We start from the raw sequence: 17,990 nt of genomic DNA, 5'->3' as shown, positions 1-17,990 counted from the left end.
TATGTTATGTCTAAAATCAGGGTAGGATGCGGCCAAACTTAAATGAGGGGAATAGGGGTCTTCTAACAACTCTCAGCATCCTTCATAAACTACACCTCTCAGGCTTCTTTGGAGAAAGCCATGACTGTTTAAAAGTGAAGTAATAGTGGAATCAATGTATGGTGCGAATGTGACTTTGTGGTAGGAAAACTCAGGCCCAGGGACTGGATGCAGCCCTCCAGGCCTCTTTACCTGGCCCCCTGGATTCTCCCAAGACCACACCCCCTTCCCATACCCCTTGCTGGCCCTGCTTCAAGCCTGCCTAAAGTGCTGCTTTCTTGCTGCAATGTGTCCTTGAACTGCAGTAACGCCTGTTGCTTGCCTGGATGGAGAGGCGTGTGTGCCTTTGCGGATAGAGAAAACTCTGGCTTCTTTGCAGCTCAAATGTAACCTACTGTACAAAGGCAAATGTCACATCTCTGGCTCCGCCCGCTTTTGCATCTGGGCCTGCCCACCACTGGCATACACCTCCTGGAAGATTCCCAATGAGGCCATGTGGTCCTCGGGGTCATAGAATCATAGAGTTGGAAGGGTCCTATAAGACCATCGAGTCCAACCCCCTGCTCAATGCAGCAATCCAACATAAAGCATCCCCGACAGGTGGATCTCTGGTAAAAAATATCCCCTGCCCCTGGACTGGATGGTTTTGATTTTTTGTTGTCCACCTCCTTAGAATCTTTTTATGTTGAAAGGTTAGATATAAATTCCTGAAATAAATGTGCACATGAGGCAGAAACACTGAGGGAGAGGCACCAGCAACAGGCGAGAAGTATGAAGGGAAGACACGGAGATTTGGCAAGATCAATAGGACACAAAGGCCTGAAATGCACCTGGCTGAGAAAAAATTAACTGGGATAGGTGCTGTGAGAGCGACTGAAGCATCAAAGGTCCCCCAAGGCAATCCATGTCAGATACCAACAAAATGCTGTGAAGGCAGGTCAGAGCTCTGTACTGGACCATGTTCAACCTGGAAGAAAATGGAATGAGCCAAGTCAAACGTTCAGCGCTTGCTCTAACAAACAGCCATAAAGCAGGGAAAAGGCAAAGGGGGCACCTCAGTACCATTTCCCTACAGATCAGACAGCTATGAGCTACATCAGGGATTGCCAGCCTTTTTGGGCCAGTGGGTACATTTGAAATTTTGAGAAAGTGTTATGGGTGTCAATCACAAAATGGCTGCTATATCATAAAATGGCTGGTAAGTGGGGGTTGTCATAATACAAAATGGCTGCCATCGAGGTACGGCACACTGACGGCCACATCTAAATAAGTATAAAAACAGACAGACATGCTGCCATCCATCAAAGTACCTCCATCAGCCACCACTGCACTCAGTCACAGAGAGAGGCTTTTTGCATCTCTCCTCTGTTCAGAATATTATCCACTGTCCAACCCTGGGATCCACTGAAATGTGGGCATATTTAAGGGAGCATGTCCAATGTAACAGAGGCTGAGACAATTCAAACAGAAACTGAGCAGGAAGAGCAAACCATCTCTTGTACACTGTGCATTCTTGAGGGGATATTTTGGCAGGTGCCACAGGAGGCACTAGTGGGCACGTTGGTGACCCCTGAGCTACAAAGAGGGCATGTACCATGTAGTGCGTCATGGCTCCATATGAATTACCTCAAGTGAGTCAAGCATTGTAACCTTGTCAGTCATTTTCAAAAAGAAATAGGGAGTGATGGGTAAGCCAAAGCCGTAACATCCCACTGCAGCCACTGCCATTCCTTCTACATTAGTATTTCTACTCTAACCAGGAGGCCTGGTACCATCCCTGTGGCCAGATTTGGCCCAGGGATAGAGTTGCTGATCACCACCAGCTATTCTTACTTGGGGAAGAAAACCTAACTCCATCATACACTTAACATATCAGCGTAACAGAGAGTATTCCCAAGTTAATATATTTGGAATATACTACCCAGTGTTCTGTCTCTGGTGTCAGGGGAAACAAAGTACTCAGTGAAAAGGGTCCAGAATTTAGTGGCAAGAGTTTGCTGGCATCATGTGCAGGCAAGTAAGGACTCTCACGTGTTCATACCTATTTACCTATATATATGAACCTGTATGCTATTTTTAATAGGAATATTTAGCCTAGGGAATACATTTACTGATTTGTTTAGCCAAGTAAGGTTTTGAGATTATCTGGCTTCCTGTTCACCAACTCCTATGCTTGTAAGACAATAACTCTGTTCCAAGGTGCCTGAATGAAATTTGGTAGACCATTTAGGGCATAATTCTACATTTCAAGCCCAAATACCATCTCGACTTCCCTCGAGCATTTTCAAAGCAGAGCAATGAAAATGCAACATAATGAGGTAACGGATAAAGCTTGAAAACAGAGCCATCAGGATGACGCACATGCAAGACAATGTTCTTTATTTCAAGGAACAATCTCACCCAGACCCCCACATCTGTTTTCAAAGCAGGGGGGTGGGGAGAGAAAAACAGATTATAATGCAGCAACACGGGTCCCTCATATACTGTATGTACTCACATACTCTTGTAAAAAAAAAAAAAACAAAGGCGAGGACTCTGAAATTGGCAAACGTTCAAGTGTCAGTTCTTAAATAGTAAAAGTGATTCAGACAAGAGAATGTTAAGACCTGCCTGCCTGGATCAGGACAAAGACCCATCTAGTCCCAGTTCTTTTTTTCCAATAGCAGTAAGCTTGATACCTCTGGAAACTCCATATATGGCCTGAAGTGAGACATTGCTATCCTAATAATATGACTACAAACACAATCAAAGTGAGTTAGCTCTTACTTTTTAATAAGCGGCTTCCAAGCTGGACTTGCCATGCAGATATCAACAGCAACACTGTTGGGGAAAGCCGTTTTTTCAAGTGTCTGGGGAAAGAAAGAAGCTGTTATGCATCATCACCACATACAAAATTCAAATTCCTGGGAACATCAGTTTCCCTTAATAAGAAAAAAGATAATGTTTCTAGGCCTTATGACTGCAAAGAGAGGCATAGAAGCACAAGGGCATTGCCTGCTGAAATGTATGATGCCAGAGGGGTGGCTGGATAAGATTCCAAGTGGTTAGTGCTCTGTTCTTGACCTTCCCTGTGACTAGCAAAACTAAAATAAATTATGCAAAATGGTTAAAATATCAGGATAAATTATGCAATATATGTAAAAAAATTTGCATTGCATAATGTATACAGGTTGTGGACTTGAGCTTTTTTGGGGGCAGATATGAGAGAATCTTGCTGCAGAATTTCAGCGCTTTAGTGAAAAAAGCACACTAAACCTTGATAATTCTCACATCAATTATGTTAGCATACATAACTTCCATTTACTTCAACATGACTACTAATATAAGTGTTCTGTGAATCCTCCCTCTAAAGTTTAGCAGTGCTATCTACATGCTGTTGGACAGGAACACTATCAATAATGCCACTTATCCAATGGAACATGTACACCATCCAGACGACCAAGATTTTTTCTAAACCTAATGCTTCAAACTAATTCCAGTTGTTTATTAGGGTTTATATGATATCCCATACTAACGGTGAAACAGAGGCAAAAAACACCCTTATTATTCAAAATCTCCTTTACACAATGTCAGCTTGATTCAGCCTTTGTTTAATCTCTCACTAACATAATCAGTGACTCAGGCAATTGGGTAAACACACTCATATTTGAACATAAGACACCATAAAAGTATTCTGTATGTTAAATTGTTGCGTTATATTATTCTGAATATTAAGTCCACATTGTTGCATCTCGCAGATTTCTGTTAAGACAAGTGGGCTCTGCAATGGAATGTTGCAGTGTGAAGTGCTTCTGTTCAGGGTTCCAGCCAGCTAGCTGCACCTTCTTCCAGAATGTTTATTTCCATTTCCTCTCCAAGAGTCAGCCACCATTCTGTGATCACTGATTTTTGGGTGCTTCCATCACATAAGGGATTGTGTTTTCCTATAGTTTTTTGTACTTAGGGTTCTCCTAAGCCTGCTCACACGTGTTCTCTTGTGCAAGGATGTTGCCATCGTGGATTTTCAATTAAGTACTGGATAAAAATGATTTGCTTTCTATAAACACAGAGAATTGTATCCTACTAAGTTATACTCAGAGCAGTCTCATTGGAGTTCATGAATCGAAGTTAGCCATGTCCACTGATTTCAATGGGTCTACTCTGAGTACAACTAACAATGGATACAGCCCAATATCTGAGAAAAAAGTGAATTAATTACAAACTATTACAAACCAGGTAACAGATCTGAGGCTGGGATCCAAAAACCTATTTTGTGCAATTCCAATGATTTGTGCAAGTCCCATGAGTGGACCTTTTTCTATGAAAACCCATCCACACCACAATTAAACAAACAATACTTTGTTCCAGAGATGTAATTCTAAAGCCCTATTAAGGAACACAGAACCAACTAGTGAAGTGATCTTTGGACCCTGGCAGGAGGAGTTAGAAAGGACAAGAGAACTCTACCTTCTTTGGAATAAGGTGGTTCCTAAGAGCTGTGTGAACTTCAGCAGAAAGGCACAGTGGTGACAGAAGCTTTCCACCTTCGTCGTAGCTGTTGTCCATAAAGGCATCACTTTCGTCGCTACTGGATAAGTCCTCCCACTCGTCATCGGATGGGTCTGCAAACATGCAGTTCAGCCATCAAAAGAAAATCCCCCCTCCCAAATCATTTCTCAAAGCAGGCCCATCTCGAATTATCATCATCCAGCGTGCAATTTCTGGCTTCATTCCCACATGAGATGCAAGACTCCAGAGCCCCACAGAAACCAACGGAGTAGATTATTTGCTTATTTATTTAGCACCAGGTATATTTAAGAGGGCAGACAGTTTGGGAGAAACTTTACGGCTGCAATCCAGAATATACTTGAGAGGAAGGGAGGGAAGGAGGATTTTTTTTCTTTTTACAAGGGCTGAGGGAGGATGCCAACATACCACAGGAACAAGAGGGCAACATAAATACCTTCATTGCAGCACATGTTAACGATGATTTCCAGGGCTGTCTGCTGAGCCAGAAGCAGAGCTGCCACCTGTTTCATCTCCTGTGTACTGTGCTACAAAGCAAAGAGTACAGAAATCTTTCTTATACCAGGTCAGACTGTCTATTTGTTTTATTTTGTGTATTTATTTATTTAAAAGTATGTCTAAACTACTGAATAATTTTCAAAAATCTGTAAGCAGTGTACATTATGTACATTATATATTAAAGCAAAGATGCAACCTAAAACCAATAAAACAGTATAAAATCATATAAAACCAAATAAAACAAAGAACAGTCACAGCCTCTCCTGATTCAGATGTAACGAAGAAATATTGCCGGGTGTCATTAGTGAACTGATGAAACTGTGCACCAAATCTCCTAATGACCACTCCCAGCGGCTTCATATTGATCATGGTCCGTGGACCACCAGTGGTCTGCAACATGTCTGCATCAAATATCTTGATTTTTAATAGCATTTTTATTTATTCCTTCTTTTATTTCTTATATTGTATTTTATTGCATTACAGTTTGAATTCTATGGAATGCAAATTGTAGTACAATGAAATGCAATACAAGAAGCAAAAGAATAAAAATACAATTGAATATTTTTTTTAAAAATAACTAAGAGACTTCTGTTGTTGTTTTACATTCTTTTGTTCTTAAGACGTTTTAAAGTGCTTTTGTTATTATTGTTATTTATTACATTTATATCCCGCCCCTCCTTCCAGAAGAAACCCAGGGCGGCAAACAAAAACACTGAAAGCACTCTAAAACATCTCAAAAACATATTTAAAAACATCTTAAAAAGCAATTCCAGTACAGATGCAGAGTGGGATAAGGTCTCTACTTGGTGTTTTGTTACTTGTTTGCTGCCCTAGGCTCCTTCTGGGAGGAAGGGTGGGATATAAATTTAATAAATAAATATCATTCACCATCTTGCACAGAGTAGTTTAAAAATCAATCCCTCTTTCTAGGAAACTCTGGGAATTGTAGCTCTGTACGGGGAATATGGTTTCCTAATACCTATCAGCCTCCTTAACAAACTACAGTTCCCACGATACTTTGAGGGAAGCCATGACTGCTTAAAGTGGCATGATATTGCTTTATATTTTTGGTAGAAATGAGGCCACAGTCTCAATAATGGTTCCATCAAATAAGCCTTGCTTGTAATGTCTAGGGCCAGAACAGCCACACTTACTGGAAGCAGATCCGAAACATCATTTTCCCCATTGGCAGCCCCTTTCGGCGCTTCCTCCATCTCCTCATCGTGATTAAGTACTGAGTTGTCCCCGTCACCCACATTTCCCTCAGCTTCCGGTTTGGCAGAGCTTTTCACCCTTTCAGTTTCCTCTTCCTTTATCTGAATAACCATCTCGCCAGCGTCTATCGCTAAGCATTCAGAGAAAATCTTCAGGATGGCATTCACGGTGCCTGCCTGGCTACCAGACGGCAGGGTGCTCTTTATATTCCAAGTGACACCTTGAGCCAGAAGAGATTAAGGTAGACATAAGCCATCAACCCAGGTCATCATAGCGTCTGCAGGGCAGTACAGAGCCACAAAAACAGGAGCTGCAACTACCTGTGTGATCCAGGCATTGTACACACTTCCATTAACATTCTAAAAACATACAGCGCAATCCTGTACTTGTTTACTCAGAAGTAATTCTCTCCCCAATAAGTGAGTTTCCCTATTAGTGTGCTAGTGGAACTTAACACCCAATCTATACATGCAGCAGAACTGTGTGATGTCATTTCTCAGGGACTGCCCCACAGCAGACTGCAGGCGGAATGAGATCCATACATCTGAGCACTCCTCCATTAAAAACATCTCCTTACACATAGAAAACAAGTCTGTTAGGGAGAGGAGTTCTAGGCTAACCTTCTCCCTGACATTCTAACTTTTGACATGCAGGGAGTTCCTTCCATCAGAGAACATTTGAATCATATGCAATTCCATATCTGCCCTGAAAAAGTCACATCCAAGAACAGCTGTATCACATGATTCTGCTGAACGTGTAGATAAGCTAACAGTAAAGAAGAAGAGGTACTAAGGTTGTATTTGCCCTTGGATGACTTGGAACCCAAGTATTTGAAAGCACTTCCACCAATATCTCCTAACCTGTGATCTGGGGGAGAGGCCCTCCTCATGATCTCAACAATATAGAGAGGCTCAAATAACACGGACCCAAGGCAAAGGCTTAACAGTGGTAGCACCCTGGCTATGGAACTCCCAGGGGAAATCAGGCAGTCCTCCTCTTTAATGACATTGAGGAGAAATGTTGACTTTTTAACATTTGTCCAGGTTTTGGGTAGATCAGTGGTCCCCAAACCTTTTTTTCCCATAGACCAATTGAAATTTCTGAGGGTCTCCCGGACCACTTGATTTTTCTGCCTTTTGTAGCAATTGTAGTGCACTAGGCTAACTGCTGTATTTTTAACTGTATAGACATGCCGTGGATCACCTGAATGAAGCTTAGGAATGCTGGTCCATGGATCACAGTTTGGGAACCCCTGGGATAGAACGTTTTATGAAGGTTTTACAATTTGAGTATTAACAGCTGTCTTTTAACATGGCTAGAGTGTTGTTTTGAATTTCTTTTTTATGTAGAACTAGTCTTGGCCACCCTGGGTTCACTTCAGGAAAGAAGGGTGGGTTATAAATTTCACATAAAAATCCTCCTGCAAAATATCTGTCTTGAGTTTAGCCATAGGAGGAATTTTGTTTCACCAAGTGAGTTTGTGTGCTTTTTGTTATTAGACGAGGAAAATTCTGTTTCAATGCATGTTTCCTCATTTGCATTGGCAGCCAGGAAATTAAGAGCCAAATCTGTGGCCCAACTCTGTCTTTTATGTTATGGCTTATTGCTAAACAAATAAAATTATCACATTACATTACACACACCTCGATCACAATATACTGATAAAGCATAGTTTGTTTGGCCTAGGACACTGGAGTTTTGCAAACTATGCCTGTTGCTGCTGCTATGACATCGACCCAGTTATAGCGGAGATCAAACTGCATTGCCAGCATGCGCCAAACACCCAGGAGGTGAAATCATTATTAAAACAACTTCACAAGCTGCAATAAAAATGTCTCTCTTTCTTTCTCTCTCAAGAACCAGCAAACATGGTAAGCTCGGGCAGAATTTAATAAATGAAGCCTTTGGAAACCATTTACTAATAGTGGGTTAATGGGATTCTCATTAGCTGTTCCCAAACGTTTTTCCCTTATGGACCACCTGAAAATTTCTGAGGGCTTTGGTGGACCACTTGACGATGTTTTCTGCCTGTTAGCAATCATAATGTGCTGTGCTAGCTGTGTATGGCTTTTAACTGAATTATTACAGACATGCCACGGACCACCTGAATGAAGCTCACAGGGCACTGGTGGTCCACAGGCCAGTTTGGGAACCCATGCTCTGAAGGATTTGGGAGATGAAACTGAACATAGGGGCAGGGTGGAGGTAGCAATGGCTGCACTAGATTTGGGAGTAGTCTCTTAGCATTTGCTGCCTAGATTGTCTGAACCAGCCCATGTATAAAGCTTATCCCAAGTACTTATGAAGCTGGCTTATACAGAGTCAGACCATTGGCCCATCTACCTCAGTGTTGTCTCCACTAGTGGTGGGAAGCCTCAAACCTATGGGCCCAACTAGGCCACCAGACCACTTTGGGCAAACCACACCCACCATATGCAATGTCAGGTGCAGGAAACTTGTGGCTACAAGGAAGAAGTGTATAAAATTATGCATGGCATGGAGAAACTGGATAGAGACATGCTTTTCCCACTCTCTCGTAACACTAGAACCCGCGAACATCAAGTGAAGCTGAATGTTGGAAGATTCAGGACAGACAACAGAAAGGACTTCCTTCACGCAGCCCATAGTAAAACTATTCATGGAGGAAAATGCTATCAGTGGCTACTAGCTACAATGGCTATGCTCAACCTCAATGGTCAGAGGAGAATGCTTTCAAATACCAGTTGCTGGTAACTGCAGGAGGGAGAGTGCTCTTGCACTCAGGTCCTGCTTGCAGGCTTCCCATAGGCAATTGGTTGGCCACTGTGAGATAGATGGGCCACTGGCCTGATCCAACAGGCTATTCTTACGTTCTTAATCGGGAGTACGCTCTTAAGTGTGTTCCCAATGTGTCCTTTGCATAAAAAAGTCAGCACTTTTAAAAACAAGAGTTCTTGAAGTTTAATCCTTAAACTACCCTCCCTGAACCCCATAATATATCTATTTAACTGTATCTACTTAAACTTTTTCATTGTATGCAGACAGCTGTACTGTTGTTATCTTATTGTTTTGTTTTATGCTTCTCTTGTTGGTACAGAATAAAAACTATAAAATACTAAATAAAAATACATTAAAAACCAGCACTTTTTTCATTTGGTACCTTTTATTGTTGCCCTGCATAGCCGCTGAAAAAGGCACCAAATTCTACAACGGCTGGGGGTTTTTTGGGTTTTTGCCAAGGAAGCCTCAAGAGCACAATCAGAATGCTGTCTTCATTATTCCTTTGCAGCGAGGCATTAAGAATGCAATCCCGATTTTTTCCTTTGAAGGTCAGTCCTCTGATGTCAGCCCCGCACACCTGTCAAAGTGGCCTTCAGAGGCTGGGGGAGCTCACGATCCGGCCTACAGGCTGGATCCTACCCCTGCCCCCCTTGTCTACAGATGGGGGTCTTTTCCACCTCCACTGGGAAATGCCAGGGAACCTGGGGCCTTTTGCACATGAAACATGCGCTCTACGACTGAGCTATGGCCCATCCCCTAAATACCACCGAAGACCAATACTGTAGGTGATATCCACTTGAAACCTACCTGCCACCAGTGTTCGTAGAAGAATGTGCTCCAAGGCTTTGTCCAATGATAACATGACCATTTCCAGCACTTGGTGTGCAGAAGCATCAAAGGACGACAGCAAGTCTGGATTATCTTCTGTCACTGCTTGTAAACAGGATGCTGTGGAGATAGAGGAAAGCATTTAAATTTAGGATTTAAATTTTCTCTCAGAATAAGGATAAGGATCGCCTTACCCATATGTGCCCACTCAACCACTCTGATCTGCAAAACTGGCACTTTTACAAATGCTGTATAAGGTTTGTTCTGCACTTGCAAGGAATTGATATTGCAATGTGGCAGCACCTACAGCCTGGCTGTTGTTGTGGTTATGTGCCTCCAACTCGACTACATCTTATGGCGACCCTATGAATCAGTGACCTCCAAGAGCATCTGTCATGAACCACCCTCTTCAGATCTTGTAAGTTCAGGTCTGTGGCTTCCTTTATGGAATCAATCCATCTCTTCTTTGGCCTTCCTCTTTTTCTACTCCCTTCTGTTTTTCCAAGCATTATTGTCTTTTCTAGTGAATCATGTCTTCTCATGATGTGTCCAAAGTATGATAACCTCAGTTGCATCATTTTAGCTTCTAGTGATAGTTCTGGTTTAATTTGTTCTTAACACCCAACTATTTGTCTTTTTTGCAGTCCATGGTATCCGCAAAGCTCTTCTCCAACACCACATTTCAAATGTGTTGATTTTTCTCTTATCAGCTTTTTTCACTGTCCAACTTTCACATCCATACATAGAGATCGGAAATGCCATGGTCTGAATGATCCTGACTTTAGTGTTCAGTGATACATCTTTGCATTTGAAGACCTTTTCTAGTTCTCTCACAACTGCCCTCCCCAGTCCTAGCCTTCTTCTGATTTCTTGACTATTGTCTCCATTTTGGTTAATGATTGTGCCAAGGTCCTCATTGTCAACTGTAAAGTTGCATAAATCTTCTGTTGTCATTACTTTAGTCTTCTTGACATTCAGCTGTAGTCCTGCTTTTGTGCTTTCCTCTTTAACTTTCATCAGCATTCGTTTCAAATCATTACTGGTTTCTGCTAGTAGTATGGTATCGTCTGCATATCTGACATTATTGATATTTCTCCCTCCAATTTTCACACCTCTTTCTTCTTGGTCCAATCCTGCTTTCCGTATGATATGTTCTGCGTATAGGTTAAACAAATAGGGTGATAAAATACACCCCAGTCTCACACCCTTTCCAATGGGGAACCAATCGGTTTCTCCATATTCTGTCCTTACAGTACCCTCTTGTGCAGAGTATAGGTTGCGCATCAGGACAATCAGATGCTGTGGCACCCCCATTTCTTTTAAAGCATTCCATAGTTTTTCATGATCTACACAGTCAAAAGGCTTTGCTGTAATCTATAAAGCACAGGGTGATTGTCTTCTGAAATTCCTTGGTCTGTTCCATTATCCAACGTATGTTTGCGATATGATCTCTGGTACCTCTTCCCTTTCTAAATCCAGCTTGGAAGTCTGGCATTTCTCGCTCCATATATGGCAAGAGCCTTTGTTGTAGAATCTTGAGCATTACTTTACTTGCATGGGATATTAAGGCAATAGTTCAATAATTACTGCATTCCCTGGGATCCCCTTTCTTTGGAATTGGGATGTATATGGAACGCTTCCAGTTTGTGGGCCATTGTTTAGTTTTCCATATTTCTTGACAGATTTTTGTCAAAATTTGGACTGATTCAGTCTCGGTAGCTTGTAGCAACTCTATTGGTTTGCCATCTATTCCTGGTGATTTGTTTCTTCCAAGTATTTTAAGAGCAGCTTTCACCTCGCATTCTAAAATTTCTGGTGCTTCATCATATGGTTCCTCCATGAATGAATCTGTCATCCTGTCATCTCTTTTATAGAGTTCTTCAGTGTATTGCTTCCATCTTCCTTTTATTTCATCTTGGTCAGTCAGTGTGTTTCCCTGTTGATTATTCAACATCCCTACTCTTGGTTTAAATTTCCCTTTCATTTCTCTAATCTTTTGGAACAGGGCTCTTGTTCTACCCTTTTTGTTGTCCTCTTCTATTTCTGTACAGTAACTATTGTAATAGTTCTCTTTGTCCCTACGTACTAGTCACTGTATTGTTGCATTTAGGGTTCTGACTGTGTTTCTATCTCTTTTTGCTTTTGCTTTCCTTCTCTCTTTAACCATTTGAAGAGTTTCTTTAGTCATCCACTGAGGTCTTTCTCTCTTTTTAACTAGAGGTATTGTCTTTTTGCATTCTTCTCTGATAACGTCCCTGACTTCATTCCATAGTTCTTCTGGTTCTCTGTCAACGAAGTTTAAAGCCTCAAACCTGTTCCTTATTTGATCTTTATATGCTTCTGGGATGTTATTTAAATTGTATTTTGGTGTTATGATTGCTTTGTTGGTCTTCTTTAGCTTTACTCTGATTTTCGATACAACCAGCCTGGAACTCCCTTTTAATACGTAATTTTATTTTTAATGTATGTTTTTAACTACTGGTTTTATTTATATCGGTCCTGGTGGATTAGGCTAACTTGTTTTAACTTCTGGTTTTTATCAATAATTTTATTATTTATTAATCTGATATCCTGACCTTCCTCCCAAAAGGAATGCACGGCAGCAAACAACAAGTGATAAAAACTATCTTCAAAACTATTCCAATACAGATGCAGACTGGGACAAAAGTCTCTACTTAAAAGGCTTGTTGAAAGAGGAAGGTCTTAGCAGGTGCCAAAAAGACAACAGAGATGATACCTGACTAATATTTAAGGGGAGGAAATTCCAAAGAGTAATTGCTACAGTGCTAAAGCCCAGATTTCTACTTTGTGTGGAAAAGACCTCCTGATAAGATGTTATCTGCAGGAGGCCCTCAACTGCAGAGCCTAGTAATTGACTGGGTATATACGGGGTGAGACAATCAAATATCTTGCACGTATTTTAATGCATATTTATATTTTATGGAAACTGCTTAGAGGTTTCAAGTGGTGTATGTTTCTTCACCTATAACAGGTTTCCACCAACTGCAGCTGTCCCTTCTGTACCAGGAGAGAGGGAGAGGGAGGGAGAGAGGGAGGGAGGGAGGGGGAGGGAGGGAGGGGGAGAGGGAGAGAGAGAGAGAGATCGTTGTTTGATCTTTATCTATTGTGGCATTTCAAATGTGGCTGTGGGATTTTTTATTTAATTATTTTGCCATATGCGGCTTTGGCATTTATTTAACATGTAAAAGCAGGATATACATTTTTTAAAATCGACTATATATTTGGAAATTGTTTGGACATTCTCTATGCATTTGGACACCTCCTAAGATATCGTAACCACATTTTGCATGACAGTTGCTGAGCAAAAGGTGCAAGTTTTCATCCACATCTGGATACAATTGGCTGCCAGTTTGAATCAAGATGGCAGACTGCACCTTTAAAATCTGTAGTGAATTTAAACAGATACTGCATGATGGTTCCTGAGATCAAGGAACAGGTTTTCATCTATGTTTAGATACAATTGGGATGCCATTTTGAATCAAGATGGCAGACTGAACCTTTCAAAACTGCACTGATTTTTTTTTTTGGTTTCTTAAAATTCCTGAGCAACGTCAGATACAAGGCTACTACTATAGAATAAGTGAACCCTTACCCCTTCTGTCCCAAGTTGCCAACAGCCTAATGATTTCTGCTGCTGGTAGACTTAGGATTTTCATCTCAGCAAGAAACACCTGATATAGACTCTGTTCATCTGAAAAAAACCATACAACCATTTTTCTCTACTCACCCACTGCAATAGCCAAGTCCACATTTGTTTGAAATCTCTTCAGATACTGCAGCACAACATCCAAGCAACCTTGTTTGTTGAATATAGACACTGCTGTACTATTACATTCGCTGACAGAGAAACAAAACAAATTTTAGCAAAGAGCCTTGAAAAATCCACGAAAACAATTTTTAAAAAATGGCCCTAGAAACAAAGAAAAAAATGATACAATGGCCCGGTTCACACATAATGCTAAACTACGGTGTAGCATTCCAAGGAAATCCCACAGCTTGTTCTCCCTCCTCACAACCATGAGGAAGAGATCAGAAACTTCCATGTCTGCTTTAGATTAACCTCAAGTTAAACTCTAAACTGTGGTTAATCTGAACTATGGTTTGTTGTAACAAGCCAGCTTCTCAACCAATTGTTTGAACTTGACTTTTGGAATCAAATTATTTTATGGATTAATTTAATTTTAGAAACATCACTGAAATTCACAGGCACTCCCATGCTTCTAAGATATGTCCCTATGCTCTGGGAACGGTCAGATGGACAACATAAATGGATTATAAGAATACTTATGGTCATAAAGAGATTTAACTCCAGTTATTAGAAGGAAAAATCTGCACCACCAACCATTCAGTGGACGGAGGACCTCGCTGCTCTCTTTATATTTAATGTGCAACTTATCAATGACAATTGCTTCCTGAAACCTATTTGGACTGTGTACACCAGGGGTAGTCAACATGGTACCCTCCAAATGTTGCTGGACTCCATCACCCCTGACCACTGACCATGCTGGCTGGAGCTGATGGGGGTTGTAGTCCAAGAACATCTGGACAGCACCACATTGGTTACCCCTACGGTACACTGATCCTTACACTTGGCTCTTTTTTTGTTTGTTTTATCATAAATGCAAGCCAACATCTATTCATTTTGAGGCCTCAAACTTCTTCCCTCCCCCGATAAGTTTATTTTGTTAAATAGGCCCCAGTGAGACCTTCAAACCTTGATCCGGCCCTAGCACCAGTTGTTAACAATGCAGAGAGTTGTCAGGAGATCCCTATTCCCCTCACAGTTCCCAGAGTTCCCTGGGAAGAGGGACCGATTGTTAAACCACTTTGGGAATGGTAGCTGTGTGAGGGGAACAGGGGTCTCCTGACAACTCTCAGAACCTTTAACAAACTACAGTTCCCAGAATTCTTTGGGGAAGACGGTTTAAAGTGATATGTTACTGCTTTAAATGTATAGTGCAGATGGAACCCAAGTATTTCAACATGGAGCTTACCAGACATTCCAGAGAAGGTTCACTGCCTCATTGGCGATGTCTTCAGCATGGCTCTTGTTTGTATCTTTGGTTTCCTTCAGAGAGCCATTGTTCTCCTCCAGTCCTGCCCGACACTGGGCAGGTAAGTTTTTAAAAATGGGGGTGGGGGAAGAATCAAAAGCAGAATAAATAAAAGCACACACCTAACAATCCCCTAGTGCTGAGATTCCTGGAATAACGGTACTTGAACTGTGAAGCTAGCTAGGGGAGGACGACTTCTTCCCTAGTTTCTGAAGGAATGCTTGCATCAGGAAGCAAACTATCAATCCTTTTTGTACTACAGAAGCAATCCCTTATTTTTTTTCTTTGCAGGATTTTTTGTTTTGCTTTCTTTGGCTTCCTTCCTTTTAAATAGAGATGCAACTGTGACACTGTTGACACTCACCTAGGATGAGCAGCAAATGGCCTCCAGGTGAGCATAAACTACACCCCTGCTGGTGGAGTAAGATTGGTCTGCAGGCCAAAGGTCTCCCACGCCCTTCACCTTACAACAACTCTGAAAATGTAGGTCAGTATTATTATCCTCCATACTACTACAGATGGGGGGAGGGAAAACTGAGGATAAGATTGTGTGGCTTACTTATGGCCACCTAGTGAGTTGACAGCAGAGGAAGGATTTGAACTGGGCACTTCCTGATCCTCAGCTCAGTTTCTTTGCCACCATGCTAGCTGCATACCTCTTTCAACAGGGCTACAAGAGGAGTCATGATATCTTTTGTGACCATATCATCGCAAACGTCAAATCCTCCACAAGCGCTGAGGTTTCTGTAACAAAGCCAAAAAGCTTTGGATCAGATGCTTATTTTTTTCTTTGTTAAAAACAAAACAAAAACTTATCACCAATGTATTAATTAAGGGTTTCCCCCCCCCATTATCTGTAGCAATAACAATACATAATCAGAGAAATGAAGAAGAATTTCTACTGGAATTTCAACTAAATTAGAACAAAAACTTAAAATTGTTGAACAACAAATATATTGTCCCTTGGGTGCCACAAAAGAGTTAGTGAGGAAAGAGGCTTCTAATAATTGTACTGCTGCTGTTAGCCTTGGGCCTCTGTCAAATTAGAGAAAATCTGGTCCTCTGTTTCTATCACACAAATGCGACCAAAATGCTGCAGTATGGAATGCGACTGTTCAAGATACTAGCCCCTCTGTTCCATCTCCCCACATTTCCATCCCCTCCCTCCTGAACAGTCAATGAGGCTGCAATCCAATACATGTCTACTTCAAAGTAAGCTCCATTGGGTTCAATGGGACTTACTCCCAGGTAAGAGTGTATTGGATTGCAGCCTAAGTCAACAGTCTAAATGGAGGGGTTGGGTGAACCTAAAAAGGTCTGCAGGTTCCCCACTACGGGCACATACTGTTAAATCTGTGCAAGGTATTTCTTCCCATCAAGCTGAAAAGCAGCTATGGCATTCTTCCCCTTGAAAACAAACTGCCTTACTTATTCATCTATAAATGTTTTAAGAAATATATTTTCCAAAAGATCTAGAACCAAGATCAAGGTGCCTCCCTGATCTAATACACAAAAGATCTGATCCCTCATCTGTCCCCGAAAAAGCAAAGAAGGCATTCAGGTTACCAAATCTTCCCACAAACCTATCTTCCTAAGTGCTATTCCCTCTACGCTCAATGGAATTCACCTATGAGATTTATTGCCACAAGATGTGGCCAACGGCCATGCACCTAGATGGCTTTTAGAAAGAAAGATTACACCAAATACACAGTTTTATCAACAGCTAAAAACCATAGCTAAATAGAACCTCCTTGTTCAGAAACAGTATACCTCTAAATACCAGACGCTGAAGACAACAGCTTGGAAAGACCCATTATCTTCACGTCCTATTTGGCTGCTTGCTAAAGCATCAGGCCGGCTGTTGCCAGAACCAGAATGTTGGATAAATGGACCTTTGATGTGATCCAGAAGACTGTTCTTACGCATTTCAGGTCAAAAGTAGTCTGCAAGACACTCACAGCATCTCAGAGCACATCCCCGCAAGCACGCTTCAGAAGAATGCTCTTTCATAGTCTGCTCTGCCACCTCGCCACTATCCGTCACTTACCGGAGAGCTCCCGCCGCCGTCTCTCGAACCGCCAGGCTCTTATCGAGAAGCATGGGGCCTAAACACCGGACAACATCTCTTTGCACAAAAGCTGGGATTGTCTGCTTCTGCTGCAAGAGCTTGGAAATGCTGGCACAGGCAAATTCTCTCACATCGGCGCTGGGGTGCTGAAGCTTGAGAGAAAGAGAGAGGGAGACAGAGGGAGGTTAAAATGTCAGGGGTCCACAGCCTGCTGGGGTGCTGACGCTAGAGAGAGAGGCACAGAGGGAGGTTAAAAGATCAGGGGCCAGAAGCTGACATCAGAGCAATGCAGAAATAACAATACTGATTTGGGGACCATGCACTCCCTACAGTTACCACCCCTTGCTGGACCTAAGAGAAGATTTGCCTTTGCTAGGGACTGGCTGAGTTCCAGCTGCGCAGCCCCACTCCCTTGCCCTGGAGGGCCTCAGCGGACTCTGCTGCCTAATAGGTAGAGGCCAAAACACAGCATCAGGGAAGATCAAGTATGAATGTCTACTAGATCAAGGACAGGGATCCTCAAGCTCAAGAGCCAAATGCAATCCTCCAGCCCTCTCTGTCTGGACCTTCAAGCAGAGGCTGGACAGCTATCTGCGGGAGATACTCTAGCTGTGGATTTCCTGCTGTGAGCAGGGGGTTGGACTCGATGGCCTACAAGGCCCCTTCCAACTTTATGATTCTATGACCTCAGGATTCTCCCCCAGGCCATACCCCTCTTTAGCCACACACCCTCTCCCTAGGCCACACCCCTCATCGACCCTGAATTGCACCCTCCATGGGAGCTTTTGCCTGGTTGGAATGTGTCCCTGAACTCTAATGCCTCTTGGTTCCCTGGATGGAAGATACAGAGCTGTGCATGATATGGAAGATAGCCACGCACGAGCATTTCTGGAAAACAGCCTGCTATACAAAGGAAAACTTTGGCCACTTCCACCACCAGCATGTGGCCCCTGGAAAGTTGTCCAGAAGGGAAAGCAGCCCTCAAGCTGGAAGGGGTTCCC

At 42.2% G+C, this 17,990-nt stretch overlaps 1 protein-coding gene across 2 annotated transcripts in view; it reads right to left on the bottom strand.

Annotated features, from left to right (window-relative positions):
• HEATR3 (HEAT repeat containing 3) overlaps positions 1-17,990 on the bottom strand; it is a 34,078-nt gene that overhangs the window by 7,739 nt on the left and 8,349 nt on the right. For both annotated transcript variants that reach the window (XM_061594054.1, XM_061594055.1), the window contains 10 exons: positions 16,969-17,141; positions 15,578-15,665; positions 14,862-14,974; positions 13,595-13,704; positions 9,826-9,966; positions 6,198-6,478; positions 4,982-5,072; positions 4,486-4,640; positions 2,806-2,888; positions 870-1,006 (listed from right to left, as the gene is read on the bottom strand). In XM_061594054.1, the coding sequence (XP_061450038.1) occupies positions 870-1,006; positions 2,806-2,888; positions 4,486-4,640; positions 4,982-5,072; positions 6,198-6,478; positions 9,826-9,966; positions 13,595-13,704; positions 14,862-14,974; positions 15,578-15,665; positions 16,969-17,141 (1,372 nt within the window). The remainder of the gene's footprint in view (positions 1-869; positions 1,007-2,805; positions 2,889-4,485; positions 4,641-4,981; positions 5,073-6,197; positions 6,479-9,825; positions 9,967-13,594; positions 13,705-14,861; positions 14,975-15,577; positions 15,666-16,968; positions 17,142-17,990) is intronic.

The sequence above is a fragment of the Rhineura floridana genome, chromosome 13 (assembly GCF_030035675.1).
Source record: "Rhineura floridana isolate rRhiFlo1 chromosome 13, rRhiFlo1.hap2, whole genome shotgun sequence".
NCBI classification, from domain to species: Eukaryota; Metazoa; Chordata; class Lepidosauria; order Squamata; family Rhineuridae; genus Rhineura; species Rhineura floridana.
Note: the sequence above shows the minus strand (reverse complement) of the source record. Positions and strands in the feature narration are given on the sequence as shown.